The 16,244-nt window shown below is 45.5% G+C and overlaps 1 protein-coding gene across 3 annotated transcripts in view; it reads right to left on the bottom strand.

Moving 5' to 3' along the window:
• Positions 1–503: 503 nt before the first annotated feature.
• Positions 504–16,244, bottom strand: part of CCDC50 (coiled-coil domain containing 50) — a 44,995-nt gene continuing 29,254 nt past the window's right edge. For 2 of the 3 annotated variants that reach the window (XM_063337675.1, XM_063337676.1), the window contains exons 6-12: positions 13,935–14,639; positions 10,766–10,872; positions 10,121–10,165; positions 9,525–9,629; positions 8,520–8,599; positions 7,391–7,488; positions 504–6,360 (exon numbers count right to left, since the gene is read on the bottom strand). In XM_063337675.1, coding sequence (XP_063193745.1) covers positions 6,341–6,360; positions 7,391–7,488; positions 8,520–8,599; positions 9,525–9,629; positions 10,121–10,165; positions 10,766–10,872; positions 13,935–14,639 — 1,160 coding nt within the window. In that variant the 3' untranslated portion in view covers positions 504–6,340. The remainder of the gene's footprint in view (positions 6,361–7,390; positions 7,489–8,519; positions 8,600–9,524; positions 9,630–10,120; positions 10,166–10,765; positions 10,873–13,934; positions 14,640–16,244) is intronic. The other variant, XM_063337677.1, reaches the window with a different exon arrangement.

Below are 16,244 nucleotides of genomic sequence, written 5' to 3'. Positions count from 1 at the left end.
TGTGTCTGCTCACGTTTGAGCTGCACGAGGCTGCATCCTCAGCTGATGCCTTTGAAGACATCAGTCAGTCACAGGGCATTCGTCCTGTTTCCTTCTTGCCTTCCCTCCCATCACTGCAGGTCTAAGTTGTCCTTGGGAAGCTTCAAGCAAGCTTTTTGCAGACCAAAAAGCCATGTTAACGAAAAAGAAAAAAGTATCCTACCCTTGGAAATCATTACACTGCTTTATTTTTCTGTATCACAGTCTCAGGAAATGAAACAGTCCAGATCCTTTCCAAGATACTACACAGTTGGTTTTTTTTTTTTCCCCATCTCTCTGGCCACAAAATAATCAAATTAAATACAAGTTTGTTGTTTTGCTACATCTATTACATTGGAAGAACATAATTACTGGTAGAAGCAGCTTAGCTCCAGCAGCCAAGGGTGGAATGAAGCACTGTTTTCTCCTGCTCTCGTGTAACCCCCTTCGGTGTTCCCAGGAAAGCACACAGAGGGACAGAAGGATGTGGTAGATAACAAAATACAGCGGTTTATTGAACAAAACGGGGCAAGGCAATGTTCGCTTTACATTCAATGAGAATTCAGGAGAATGAAGCAAAACATGCTACACACACGGACATGATACTTTGGTTAAATGTCATTCAGAAGTTCTATGCCAAACCTGATAAAATTAGAGAGTGAACAGTCAAAAATAAGAAAAAACCTAGGCTTGCATAGACGGATTATTGTCAGTGCGCAATTTATATTTAAGGATTAGCTGTTGCAACACAGGGTACGCTTGCAGCTCTGAAGAATTTAAGCTTTCTGATTAATTCATCTCATTGTGTGGCTAATATTAAGATTCAACAGGCTGCAAGTTTACCCAGAAGAGCTAAATGAGACAACTGCAGCTATTTCTCTGAGGCAATTAACTATATTGCAGTGCACAGATGCAGCTGGAGACACACCGTGGAGTCTACACAGAGTGAACACTGATACAGTGGAAGTTGTTTACCATGAAGTAGAAAATGCTCATTTGTGTGTGCCACTGTCCTCTCTGGGACTCTCCTGGAAGAGCCCAAACTGCACAGCTGAGCCTTGCCCTGTGCTACCCATGGGGAGGAGGCGGCCGATGATATCTCCAGCCCCGAAGCTGAGGGCAGTGCAGCTTCTCAACACAAAACTTGCGTCCCGCAGCTTGTCCTGGGCGGAGCAGTGCTAGCGGCTCTTGCGTGCACCACAGCCAGAGCCCCCATGGCAGTGCTGCACAGCCAGAAGTCTGCTACGGCTCCTATTGTAAAGAGTACAGTAAGCCAGGATGGACCTCAGTAGGTTTATCCCTGTCCTTCACACCAATAACACAAAAAAAGACAAGCTGCCTGTGGTATACTTCCTGTGAGGGGCACTGCTGTGCCTCAGCACTATATCCCACACCCACCTCCCAGAGCAACTGCAAAACTGAGCACTGAAAATCTTGAGAGAGTGGGGCAAAACCAAAACCATCCATCAGCTGGGCATGGATATAGGGCAGAGCAACCCTCAAAGTCACCCCCAGGTGGGAATTCCTGCTGCAGCATGCTCCCTGGCACCATTGCCAGGAGCAGGACAGCAGAGAACTCAATCACCCATCATCAGTCTGTGCACGCTAAGAGCTGCGCTTCGTTTCCTATTGCATCTCACACAGACTTGCAGAGCCCAGAGGAATGGCAGGAGCAACCTGCTCGGGGTGACAGACACCCAGGAGACCATTCTGTGTAAGAAGCGATGGATGAGTTCCATGGACTGGCTGCACTAGACTACAAGAGTGTAACCTAAGGAGGGGAATCCTCACACTTTCTTCAAGTGCTCCCCTTTATATATAAATTAGCAATCCACAGTTAGTTTGCATACAGGTTAATATGAATTAAAATAAAAAACCTTGATAATAAAAATATATAATATACACATTGATCAATAGCAATAAACTGAATGAAAACACTAGATGTAACAGTGGCTGTAATTTGGCACAAAAAAAACCTCCAAAACACACAAAGGTCTAGCACTGTAAAAATAAAAATCCTTTTTTTTTCCCCCCTTAAGTAAGAGAATGTTATTAATCCTGATTCAAATCCTGACAGGTGGGAATGCAGAGATATAAAAATACTGTACATACAAGATCCCTTTTACAGAGTGAAGCAAACTGCAGCATTTGTAACTTCTGTCCTTCCTCCTCAAGAGGAGAAATTCAGCAATGAGACTTCATCTGTCCCCTAACAACTGATATTTTCCCGCCCCACTAAGTTCAAAACCATGAAGTTCTTTAAAAAAAGATGAGATTGACCTCTTGGATCTATCCACATGACGACAACCGCTTCTCGCTGCTGGAAGTTGTACAGTCCACGTTAAGACAGTGTTTCATAGCAAGGTGACTCAGATCAGATTGCTGAAGACATCGAGTATCCCTGCATGTAAGGCACGATCACTCGGGTTCGCCCGACCTCTCTTCTGCAGACCGTTGTGCTTTGGACGGAGGTGAGGTGGCGGCGAGAGCTCTTGCTGGCGAGACGTGCCTACTATGGAGATTAGGAAGTGCCAGGATTTCACGATGATGAATTTTCCACATGGTGTCTGTTGCCTTGTTAATGCACAAAGTCAGAAAGGGATGCAAGACCTGAATGACCGGGGCTGGGGTCCCAGCAAGGGCTCCGACATGCTATTACATCCAGAGCAAAACCATAGGCAAAGCTACTAGAACTTGGCAACGGAAGACAAAGGAAAAATAGAGTTGCTTAAACGTTTTTCTGTCATAGAAAGGAAATATTGCTCTGATTGTTTCTTTTAAAAAGATCAACTTCATTGTGCCTCTTTTCCAGGGACACACATGCAAGGTGCAGATTTTGCATCTCTCCTACAAGTTGTATCTTCTTGAGTCTCAGCAGAACCATGGCTGCTGAGCCCCAAGATGACTCAGCTCCTTGTTCATCCATGATCTTAACTCAACTCTTGTTGACTTCAATGGGACCGTGGAATCTCCTTCCAAAAGTGGTTACTAAACATGCAAGTCCAGTTGTAACCTTTGCCTCAGGAAGTCTCTAACCTGCATGAGGCTCACAAGCTATATTAGATGAATAATTGCTCTGTTTTATACCCCATTTACTAGACGCTTATCTCAGCTACCATTCCTAGCATTTCTCTCTCGATAGATGTCAGCCCCTTCTAACAAAACCTCAGGGCCCACCCTTTTCACAAGGGCTATGGAAAAATAAACCAGGAGAAACACTTACAAGGGAGTGCAAATGAATAAAAAGGTAAGAACTAAGGGAGGATATAGACCAAAGCAGCCCATAAAGCATTCAGCACTCCCTGAAAGCATCCAAGGAAGCAGGAGATGCTCCTGGGATTTTTCCTTTGGACTCTCATCTCTTGGTGCCACAGCTGGAGAGCTGGCTGGCCCAAGGAGGCCATTAAGGAGATCCTGCAGCTCCCCAGAGTAGGCAGTGAGGTGTTCTGCAGACTATACCCAGCTTCCAAATAAAAATCACCTGGAGTTTTCTCTCATATCATTTCCACTCACACCCACTAAAGTCAACAACTTGGATGCTCCCAAGCACCCCTCCTGAATTAATAGGTTCTTCAAATGTCAGCAGGCTCAGGGCCTTCATGACTTTTTCTGATTAGGGGAAGACAGAAGTTACAACAGTCAACTGCAGTGCAAGAAAGCCCATCACAGCCAGGTACAGAGGCCCAGGGAGGGCTGAATTCCTAGTTGGTGATTTCCCCTTGCCTTGTACAAAGGTTCACCATTTTTCCCCATGCACAGCAAACACAAAGCACAACCACTTTCTGATTTGGCAGGATTTTTCCCCATCCAGTTTTCACAAGTGCACCAGATGATACAAGCAGCAGGGCCTGGACTGGGGTATTTGTAGAAAATATCAGTCCATAAAACCCCACCAGGCATCCATTTCACAACAATAAATACTCTCATGGCAATGGAGGGGAAAAATCCACAGAAAAAAAAAAAAAGGCATTTTCAGCAGTAGAAGTTTTGACTGTTACGTGAAATACAAAAATAAATTTTTACAAAATAAAGTCATTGCAGATGAGGTGGCCACATTGGCCCAAGTTACCAAATAGAAAAAGGAAAAAACACGGTCTATGTTGTTCTTTTTCTGGATCGTTTAAAATAACATTAACACTTCTGAATGGACAGAGATGGAACTAGAAGAGGGAACAAGGAAAGGACAGTATAATCTAGCCGCTGACTGGGATATTTCCTGAGAAGCAGCAGCAAGCAATAGCTTGCGAGTCTCTTAAGGGCTCATGCAGGTGACCAAGCTCATGGTCTGGAAGCAAGGGTATGCAGCTAATGGGATGCTGCCAATGCACAAAGTCCTATGTTACAACATTTTTGGCTATTGGTATGCCTGGAGCAGAGGTCTACTGGGGGTTAACTAGTTCTTCACAGCACAACTGCTGCCAACACACCAGTAGGGGTAGGAGATGGGTTTCTTGAGTTGTTGGTCAAGGCAAGGCAAGGGCTCATGCTGTGGTATTAAACATTCCCTTGCAGCTTAGGTGAAGGAGTTGCCTTGTCTTCCTAGTGATTTGCCTCAGTAACTATCCTGACCAAGGACAACAGCCAAGGGTAAAGCCTTACAGCTGCCTTGGAGCTTGAACTGTGCATTAGTGCAAGAGCAGAGAGTCATGATCTCTTCCGATTTCTTATCAGTGCTCCACACCAGCACGTGCTCTCCACAAAGCTCTGCAGAGGTGTCTGGCTCCTTTCTCAAGCAGATGGTGATGAGGGTGAGTATAGTCATGGCTCTAACCCCCTCTCTCCGCAAATCCAACAGCAGAATTGCAGCTGCTATCAGAAGATGAAGAGCATGGTAGGACAGACTCAGGGTCGGGCAATAAGGAAGCTGGGCTGCAGGGGCAACGCGGCCAGCCTTTGCTGCCATGAACTAGACTGCCGAATTAATAACTAGCCTGTACTGGATGAAAAAGACTCCAAGCCACTGTCCAGATGCTCAGTTTGGCAGTTTAAAAATGCACTTAAAACCAGCAAAAAAAAAGATTAAAAAGACAAAAGAATTGAAACGAGATGAGGCCAAGGGAAAAGGCTACTTGTTTGCAAAAGAGAAGAATGATTTTCAAAGTGTGGAGGGAAAACAAGCCATTGAAAGAAAAAAAGAAAAAATATCACTGCATGAGCAAATCTATACAGACAACTTATTCTTGCAGACCCTGCTACACCCCAGAGTTTTGTCCGGAGTGGAGTCTGCCTGGGGTGCTGGACAGGAGCAGTGTAGAGGGGAGGCAGTCAGCACAGACACTGCGTGGACTGTTCAGCATTCTGTGTCTAGCTCAAAGTTGCCTGTAACCATAGATTTTGGACACAATGCTCAGTGTCCATATGGCTCTCCTTCAGTCCCAAGTTTCCAAGACACATGCAGGTTCAGACACAAGTTACTGTACTCAAGTGCATAAGCAACTGAGCTGGGAATTACAGTAGTTCCTACTTGGCTTCAGTGAAAATTCCTTGGCTTCTACCACGCTGAAGCTCAAAGCAGGTGACCACAGAGGTCCCTTCAGGCATTTAAATCTGTTTGTGTGATTCTTCCCAATCCACAACTCACAGCTTCATCAACTCCCTGGCATGTCTTAAAAGTTGTGCACACAAGGTCTAATTTCAGTTGAAATTGTATTTCCTCTTAACAATATCCTGGAGCTAAATGCCTGGTTACACACTCTACCCAAATTGCTGGAAACCCTAGAAAGAAATACAGCAGTTAAGAAACCTTGTTACATAGGCAACTTCTTCCTGACTAGTCCCAAGTTCTGACTTTTGCTGGTGTACATTATGAAGACACTCTCTCCTTTCTGCAAGCTAGCATGACCCTGTCAGGTTGGCTCAGCTGTCTTATCCAGCACAGGAAGAAACATGTCTCCTCTTATAACTCTCTTTGTTAAGTCACCCTAATACAGAAAGGACTTGTATTTCTGACATTCTGCTGCATTGCAATAACCCAACCCATTTCTTGGATTTTCGTCCCTGTCGTATGTGCACCTCTAGCTGTCAAAGCTCCAGCCAAAGCTTAAAAATAAAAGGAAAGCCTGAAAACAGTACAAGAGGGAGCTGTTAAAATCAGCTGTAAATCAGTTGATTCACACAGCTCAGTGGCGGCTAGATTATACTGCACTCATCACATGAGTAAGAAATTGAAACGAACAAGTGTTCCTTATTAATATGATGACACTTAAAGAGGAGATCCTGGGAGTGGAGGGTGTACCTCCCATTGGGTAAGGAGTCGAGAAAGTTGCCTGGCAATTCCAGTAATGTTTGCTACAGAAGAGTCAGTACCAAAGCAAAGGCTAGCTTACTGCTTCCTACGGGAACCTGGAAAACAAAACAGAAAGAAAAAAGTCCGTAAGGATAGATCCTGGTGAAGAAAATACTGCCTGCTATCATCTTTTACTTGTTCTGCCCTCTTAGATGCCTGCATGACTTCCAGGATACTGGAATGCCAAAACGGGAACCACCCATTACTTTATGCAAGCAAAAGGAAGGACAGGTCCACAAGACAGGCAGACGTCTGCATTTCTTCTAGGCTGTGAACAGCACTGCAGCCACATTTCACAGTCCCACTGAAGAAAACAAGTGTTGGGCTTAGAGACTGTATCAACTTTCCAGCTTGTTTGATGAAGACAGAATGCAAAATCTTCCCAAACTTTAAATTTTGGGAAGTAAACTGCCCACATTTCAGTCACAAGCAGCAAAGCTGGAAGAAATCTGAGCAACTGAGTCAAACTCCAGCCATCCCTTTCCTCCCCCAGGGACTCTACAGATCACTCAGACAATTGGCATTCGGATTTAAAAAAAATGGAGAAGGCAACCCTACCCACACTCTTGTGGTTAGGGTCTTGTGCCTAGTGATTTCAGGAAACAAGCCAACAAAGCAGCGTTAAGATGCTACAGGAACAAAACAAGCCTGTTCTCAGAACAAGCTTCTATCTGATCATCCCATTCGCCTGCCAGACAGGTGATACTGTGAGGTTTTGTCTCGTCTTGGATTGCTTGATACTAGTGAGTCATCTAAAATCCATCATGTCATTGTCTTTGTGTTTTTTCTCCTTCATTTGCTGCCTGGATTTACAGTCATTCATCATTAAGAGATCACAGAGGACAGCAGAGAGCAGTTTGACAAACTCAAGGCAAACTCATTCAGCTTCTTAGTCTCTCAGCCTGCAACATGCTCAGCAAGTACAATTTGAACACTGAATAGCATCACCTGCCTGCTAGGACAATAATATCCATTCCTCCTCTCTATTAAAACCCCTCTTTCAAACATCCTGTCCTGTAGGCTGACTATTTGAGGAAAACAGCCCAAAATAACCCAAATGTGGGGCAGCCATGGACTTGATCCTACCTTTAGGAGAGTGCTCAGGTTTGGGGGTCTGGCGCAAGGGGCTGGGCTGGCTTGTGTAATATCGAGTGTGTTCAAAGTCATCGAGGAGAGGCTGTGACCTGCCAAGCACAGAGGAAAAAAAAAAAAAGTGTTAGGAAAAAACCTCAAAGGTATAACAGTGCAGCAAAAGCAACAGCTCAGCTGCCTGGTCTGTCCCTGTCAGTTTGATGCAAACTGTGTCTGGCCCAGACTTTCTACCTGCAGCCCAGCTCCTCTGACCACAGCCTGTTACTGTGGTAAGAAATGCACAGCATTTACTACTTCTCATAGACTGCTTAATTTAATAATGGTTTCGAGCTGTCAGGAAACACAGAATTTTCATTATGAAGCTTGATGCAAACCTCACTCAAAAGGGCAACATTTTAAAGTGTTTAATGCTTGCCCAGTTTTAACCCCAGAATATTTTACGAATATCTTCCTCAGTCTCCACCAGCACACCTCTTGTTTTTTCTTTTGCAAATTCAACAAGAATTTTTAGGCTCATATCTGGACTGCAAATCAAAGCCAAGACGGTCATATCCAGGGCTCAGTCCCTTATGAAGAGCATCAGGCAAGGGTACTGAGTGTTTTAGAAGCAGCACTGGGCTACAGCATGTTCCCATCAGCTCTGGGATGAGGTACCCCAAAACACAACGTGGTTGAAGAGGGATGTCCACACACAGCAGCGGGAGCAGTGTACGGGGCTTAACTGGGGAGCAGGAACCCAAGGGAGCAGCTGCGCAAATGCATCAAAATTGCTCCTTCCTGCCCAGAGATGACATTTGGTTTCACATCCCCACAAGCTCTTTAACCCTCTCAATGCTTCTCTGCCATTTAACAAATGTCACTGCACAAGCTCATCAATCTCTGCCAGCACCAGGCACGAAGACCAATATGGACAAATGCCACGAGTGCAGCAAGTGACGCATTTCACCAAACACCTCACGAGGTCTGTGCCCTCCATCTCCTTTCAGTGCTAAAACCTCTGCTCTTTACCAAGCCCCTTGTGGGTTGGTCAGGCTGGTCGCCCCACAACTCCTCCTTAGGACTCAGCTTCTGAGCAGCTCCTCAGCTGCATTTCCCCATTTTTTACTAGCCGGTTCAAGCTCACCTTGAAGACCTGTCGCTTTTGTGTCGCTGAGTATCAGGCCCTTCTCTTGACCTTGAGCGCGTGGACTCGCTTGCATCATGCTGATGGGAAGAAGAGAAAGCAGTTCATCTGCGTGCCTTGCAAGACACCAGCCAGTGTGCGGAGGCTCCCCCAGCTCCACGCAGTCCTTTCGTGCATCAGTTTATACACACAACTAGCTACAGCCAGACACATGCAAACGGCAGTATCACAACTACTTTCCAGCAAATGAAACTCAGCCTTGCTGAGCCAAACTCAATTTTTGCTCTAAATATGAGACAGCGCTGGGGGACAGTCCCGAAGCTGGGATCGAACGCAGTCAGTGTGTAATGACTGTGCACACGGCTGGGCTGAGCACGAGGGACCAGCTGCATGCAGCTGTGCTCCGGCAACCACTCAAACACAGTAAGGAAGCTGAAAACATCAGAGCTACCTCCAACTGGCCCTAAGATTAACACAACACCCCCTTTAGCACCTTACCAGCACAGACCATGAAATCTGTTTCCTATCACCTTCCATTGCACATTGGCTAGCCAAGCCTCTATAGTATTACTCATACAAAAACCTAGGCTTGATACACTCAATACTTTCATTATAGAGTCAATTTTATTATGAAGCAGAGGGATAACTGGAGCAGCTGTGTTGTCCTTGTACCTGCGGTGCACAAACAGAACCGAACCAACTACTGCTTTTATTACTACAGTCAGAATTTCAGCAGAGGAAAGGTCGTGCAGCAGGAGGACTCACAGTGGTTGAGGGAGGCCACAAGGTGCTGTGACATCCAGTGCCCACCTCCAAGATCAGAGCCAAAGCCAAAGAGCATCTAACCAAGGAGGTGGCTCCAAAAGGCTTGGGAAGCAGCAAGACCCTTTGGATGCAAGAGTCTGCATCATTCCTTCTGTTCTCACCACACACCCTAACCTCCCCCTAGAAATGGGAATAACATTATAGCACTTCATTTGTGGCATCTGCTGAAGCTCGACATACCTTCCAGTCTTGATCATGCCTCCTCCTTTCAAAGGAAGGCTTTTCTCTCTCCTTCCCTTTCTTGAAAGCCTTTTTCTCCTCGGCCATCAAGAGTCGGGCAATCTCCTAGAAGGGAAAATACAGATGTTTTTAACTGTTTTTGTGGATTTGAGTTATTTAAACCCTTTCCTATGGACAGCTGCTGAATGGGAAGGGTGCAAAGCCAGGATTTCACCCATCTGTGATCAGAAATCAAGTGACAGAGCAGAATTAAGACTGACTACATGCAGTATGCCTGGTATGCCAGAACTGACAGAGCCTTTCTGCCCTTTATCCCTTTTCTTTCAATGGGGGGGTTCATCTCACAGCATCTCTGATAAGTCTCCCTTGGGGCTCAGTTACAGGATATGCTTACATAGCCATGAACTTCCTTCCTCTGCTACGGTTACAACAGGCAGTGCAACTCCCTGCTTGGCCAGCCTGAACATATACATGAAAATCAGCTAGTAGCAAACCCCACTGGAGCCCTGAGCTTCCCCTCCAAGGAGGGAAATGAACACCCAGACGGTCAGAGGGGACAAGGGGGTGTAGCTGCAAACATTTGAGTTCTTGCTCACCTCATCTTGGGCTACTTGAGCTGCCTTCTGATCTTCCTCATTAGCCTGGGAAAAAAAAAAAGGGGGGAGGAGGAGGGGAGAAAAAACAGAAACAAAAGAGACAAAAGAGTAACACTTTTGAATTATTCATACCCGTTAACCTACTGAGCAAGGCAGGAGGTGCCCATACCAATATGCTACCATCCTCTCCAAATACACTTAGCTAGCTCAATACTTCAACTCACAACACGGCACCAAACTGTCATTTCAGCTTATCAGCTGATTTTTGCCCTCACCTATCTGCCAGGCCACACCACAACGCATTGCCCATCATGCCGCCTTCTCTCTCAAAGATGGGCACTGGCCTGTCTCACTTCTGAGCTGACCACACTTACTACAGGCTATCTTTACCTGCCTGGAAGTGTTTATTTAATATCACTCTGCTTTGAAAACTTAATTTTTGGGTGTTTATTTCAGGAAATAGGGCTCTGCTGGCTGGATGCCAGCTGTCACTCCATACGTGTGTATATGGGAGACAAAGGTAACTATCAGAATGCGCAATAGCAAGACCTTAGGTCTCAGTCACTATCACATATAGAAGCTTTGCTAATTGAAGTTGTCATTGCTAGCTACCTTTGAGTTGACTAATGCACCCTCTCCACTTACCAGGAGCTCTTCCTCCTGCAGCTTCCGAGCAATCTCTGCATCAGACAACTCCTGTTCCCTCTGGGGTGTGTCATACATGGCTTGCTGCGTCCCTCTCAACTTAGTGCCTACGGAATTGAGAGAAAACAATCAACTCATCCATTGTCCAAATGCTCTGGGTAAGGAAATCCCCACCATCTCCTCTGCAAAAGCCCCACTCAAGGTGAGCAGACCATAACAGCGTACCTGCCACACAGCTGGTTTGAGAGTACCTTTAGCCAAGGTGCAGCACGCACCTTAGGGTTGTTTTGCTATGCCTATAGAAATATCTGATACACCATGCCTTATATGACAAATGCAACTATATGGCCAAAGAGGCCATGTCCCTTGAAGTAGTCTTTGCTGACACAGTGGTGCTAGCAAAAGAATCATAATTTTTCACTCTGCATTGATAGAGACACACTGGCAAAATTGGGCAGCAGAGAGCAGTCCAACGTCTGTTAGGAGCGCAGCAGTCTGTGAACACACTGCTGGGGCAGCACGGGCTGCAAAAGTTGCCTGGGACAGACTTACATGATGTTTCAGACAATTTCTTCCTAGGGCTGAACCATGAATTTTACAATGAGAAAACAGCCAAGTAAACATTTCTGAAGTTCATATAAGGTTCAGTTCTTGTTTTGAGTTTAGTTTTATTTGTTTGTTCATTTTAAAATTAAACCATCTCTAAGTGATTTAAAATGTTGCATTTTGAAAGTCTCTCCACAGTCTATTTGCACCAGGCCATCAAAGGAATCTCACTGTATCCCCGTTATAAAATGCATGACTTCACTCACATACAACACACTCACATACTGCCTTCTCCTTCCATCTGCAGTCTGAACTGTATTGTTCAGACACCTCAAACTTCAAAAGGAGCTTTCTGCTTTATGTACGAAGTATACAAATATTCCAGATGTCCGTCTGTCTTCCACCCCAAGTGGAGAAAATAAGTTTCACTCGAAACTTTCATGCCTCCAGCTACACCATTTACACATTTATTATAAATACCTGTTACAGCTTACAGGGCCAGATAGCAGTTTCCCTCCCATCAGGTAAGATCAAAGGGGGAAAAAAAAAAAGGAAGTAACCAACTAACCTCAAAAAAAACTTTCTGTGCGTTTATTGAAAAACTCCCATCACTCTGCACCAAGCATCCTGAAGACTTCAAACTGCATCAGGCCAGAGAACTCATGTGTCAACACAGAATACAACTGTGTAATAAGAAACCACCTTGTCTTCAGGTATTATAGGAGGTGTGGGGTTTTTTTTGCTTTTTGTTTTGAGTCAACTGATCAACAATCTTAAGCAATTAACACCCCTCTTACAAATTATCTTAGCATAAAAAGAGAAAACTTCAGCTCTGGCATGTTATGGTTAAATGTATGTCCTGGCCTTTCCCTGCACTGTGTGATCAATCCAGGCTGTGAAGAGCTGCAGTCTCCAGCCAGCACAGAAACGCTGGCAAAAAGCACCAGTTTGGTCAGAGTTAAATTATTCAGAGTGCTTCTAAGGCCATGGCAAACACAGTTTTATCATGCTGGAATGAACAACAGTGTGATCGACAGGCTCCTGTACGCCATTGACTCTATGAAGAAAAAAAGTGAATTTCCAGGAATTGTTTGCTGGCCAGCCCGAGGCTGAGCTTTCTTCACATACTGATCAGTGCCAGGCTTCATTTGCTCAGAAGACAACAATAAACTTTACTTCCACGTCACTTCTGCCCACGCTCAGGGGAGCACAAAGTCCACCATGACCACGGCCCACAGGAAGAGGATGTGAGCTTCTGGCTATTTTGATTCAATGGGATGGGAGTCACTCAGGTCCACACTGTATTAGGGCAAATCACAACCTAGCAATTATATAAAGATCTGATTAACACCTTCCACTTCCCCAGATAAAACCTTTGCACCATGAAGGCAAAGAATACCTCTCCCAACATCTCCAGAGACAGACACGCATTATCATCCCCACCTTATCCAAGTGAAAACCAGTTAGATGGCTTAAAGCAGGAGTTTCCCATGCTGTGACAGACATAGATCCAAGTCTCTGAACTCCTACTTTCATAGAATCACAGAATGGTTTGGGTTGGAAGGGACCGTAAAGATCATCTGGTTCCAACCCCCTGCCGTGGGCCGGGACACCTCCCACTAGACCAGGCTGCTCAAAGCCCCATCCAGCCTGGCCTTGAACACTTCCAGGAATGGGGCAGCCACAGCTTCCCTGGGCAACCTGTGACAATGTCTCACCACCCTCACAGTAAAGAATTTCTTCCTAGTATCTAATCTAAATCTACCTTCTTTCAGTTTAAAACCATTACCCTTCCTCCTATTGCTACACTCCCTGATAAAGGGTCCCTCCCCATCTTTCCTGTAGGCCCCCTTTAAATACTGGAAGGGGCTATAAGGTCTTCCTGGAGCCTTCTCCTCACTAAGAGATATGTCACCCCCACCCCCAGCGTGGTTTTAAAAGCAGAAAGATGGATCTGGATCTTTACCACACAGGTAACCACTTCCTAGAAAAATCCACTTGTACAGAATTTGACAAGAACCCCATCTTACAAACAGAGCCCCGTCAGACACCTAGTGACACTACTGAATTTTACCCAAAGTGAATTGATTATGCTGCCAGCAGGCTTTTCAGTAAAAGCAAATGGAAATTGCTGGCTTGTTAATGCTTAAGCAAACTGTCCTCACTTACAGCCCTACATCCCAAATCAACAAAATACAAATGTAATCCTAACATTTAGGTTTTTTGTTAGGTTTCCTTTTTTTCTCCTGTGCAAGGAGACCACAGCACAAAATATATCATGAAAATTACAGCTGGCTGTTGTTTGTTTGATTGGGGGTTTTTTGTGTTTGTTTTATTTCTTAAACACAGGATACGAAGAGCACTATTTCCAACAATACCTTCTTACTCATCCTCTCTGATGCCATGCAACATGTCAGAAAATAAACAGAGCAAGAACATTAATGGGTAAGAAGAATCTCACTAAATAAGGAAGAAACTTGGCCAGGATTCACCGTGTACACATTGCAGGTGAATATTGGAGATAAGCATCTTCAAAGAAAACAAGGTAGATTTCAGACACCAGGATGGGGCACACAAAGGTCCATCCCCACACGTACATACGCCTTCCCCATCACTTGGTTACCTGAGTATCGCTGGCAGTCTCCAACCTTCCCCTGGGTCACAGCGTGTGGGGAGGAGGAACATCTCCTGTGTCCTGCCCTTTTGCAGTCTCTCTCCTCACCCCTCTTATGATCACCTCTAGATTCAGCATCATGGAGCTTCTCGTCATGCACTGTCCCATGTGACGAGTGGCCCCGATGATGAGATTTGTGTTTTTCAGGGCGCACCACCTGGTTGCCACCCTGATGCCAGGTCTCCTGCTCAGCCTCCAGTTCCACATCAAGAAGAGGAAGGTGTCTTTCTCTGTCTTGCCTTGTTGGCTTTCTGCTGTGCCGTGGCTGGTCTGTGAGTCCACGCTCTGACTCCAGGTCAAGACTGAGAGGTCTCCAATCCTTCTCCCTGCCAGGTGCTCTCCTCTCCCGTGGCTCCCAGCTATTGCTGTGGTCACGGGCACCGCGCTCAGCCTCTCTTTCCAGGTCAAGGCTTGGAGGTCTCCTGGACCTTCCTTGGCTGGCTGATTTCCACTCCTGCTGATGGCCATTGCCAGCCTCACTTGGTTGAGGAGACCTCCGACGATGCTCCAAGGGGGAATGCCTGTGTTTGGAGGTGCCGTTGGACAAAGGTGAGGGCGCTTCTTGGTGCTCTCTCCGCCGGTGCATGCGCCTCTCACCACTGCGTGCCCTGCGAGGCTCAGAAACCTGCTGTCTGGGGTCACCCCAGGGGTGCTCTGAGCAACAGGGGGACAAACGAGGAGCGGGTTAGTGGTGCAGGGGTTAATGGTGGTTCAGTGAGGTCAGACTCACGGCATGCAGATGAGGGAGCTTGAGGCAAGGAGAAGTTGAAAATGCAGGCAAAGCGTGGCAGGATCAGAAGGAAAAATAACAGGGAACAGAGTGAAATGGCAGCCTGGCTACCAGCAGCGCAGCATGGGAGGCAACAGGGAGCAGAAAGCACTGGTCCAGCCAAAAAGTGTGTCTGAGCACCTCCTAAGACAAGGACAAGTCACTATGGAGATGGAGGGCTTTTAATGATGCCATTGGGGCTGAAAAACAGCCAGCAGAGCAGCTCATCTCCCGGTGACGTGTCACTGCTGCAGAATACTGAAAGCACCAGAGAAAGGGTTGCAAAGGAGGGCACATGATGCAGGTGAGGCTGGGACACAAAGGGGTGGGGGTGGGAGGCCTAAGGTCACGAGGGGCCAAGCAGAGGATCAAGTTGGATCCTGGTTTACGAGCACCGGTACCTTGCCCTGGCTTTGGGCACAAGGTTTTTCATCAGAAAACAGCCTTACCTAATAGAGGGCAAAGACCCGCATAAAGCAGAAGAGAGAGTCAAGTGGGATGGGATTATTTAATTTTTTTTTTTTTTTTTAAAAAAAAAGGCAAGAACAAGATGATGGATGGCTGCAGCATCCAAACATCTTCCACCACAGACTGTCAAGTTTCTCTTGCAGATCCAGAAGTTTCAGGGCCCAGACTTATTCATTGCCTAAATAAAAGTTTAGGCTCTGACTGCAGAGAGGGCTACAGGAAATTTAAGAGCAGGAGAAGACTTCACAAAGCCCAGGCTCCTGACCTCAGCAATGTAGCTGTAAAAGCTGCTTACTCGGCAGCTTGGCGAGTTGTTTCCTCCGTGCTTTCCAGAAAGCAGGTGGAAATTTTCTTTGCTTTTAATTTCAGCAATAAACCTGACACAGCTATGAGGATGCAGCAGTCTGCCTACAATCTGCCGATAGACTTATTTTCCAATCAACCTATTTGCTAAGGAAAATCATTGCACTGAGTAAACTGTTATCTCTACAACAGCTTTTCAGAATGAAGGCATATTTCTGAAGAAAAAAAAAAATTTCCTTGAAGCAGAAGCTGATTTGAACTAAAACTATACCAAAAAAAAAGCCAGCAGTGTAAGACTTTCCTTCTCCACTGCCGAGTTCTTTTACAGTATCTAATAATATTTAAAATAGATTTCACTGCACACAAACTGCATTCTGTTTTAATAAATAGCTCTGACTTCCTTACAATCATCTAGATTTCAGGGGGGAAACGATGAAAAACACATCAAAACTGAATGTTCCCTGCAAGTCATTCTATTCAGAAAAAACTTTTTCAGAGGCAGCAAAAACACAGCCTACAGAAAAATCTACCTTGAAAACAAATCTATGTGACTTTTATCCAGAACAGGTACGTTTTTAAAAATCCAAGAACTGTAAGAGCAACCACAGCAGTTCTTGTTAATTGGTGGGTTTTTCCATTCAGTTTTAGACCGTTCACATGACTTACAGAAAACAAATGTTCCGTGAAACAATCTATGTGACTTACTGAACAACGGAGAC

The sequence above is a fragment of the Chroicocephalus ridibundus genome, chromosome 6 (assembly GCF_963924245.1).
Source record: "Chroicocephalus ridibundus chromosome 6, bChrRid1.1, whole genome shotgun sequence".
Classification (NCBI taxonomy): Eukaryota; Metazoa; Chordata; class Aves; order Charadriiformes; family Laridae; genus Chroicocephalus; species Chroicocephalus ridibundus.
The sequence above is the reverse complement of the archived record's forward strand: the minus strand, read 5'-3'. Positions and strand labels throughout refer to the sequence as shown.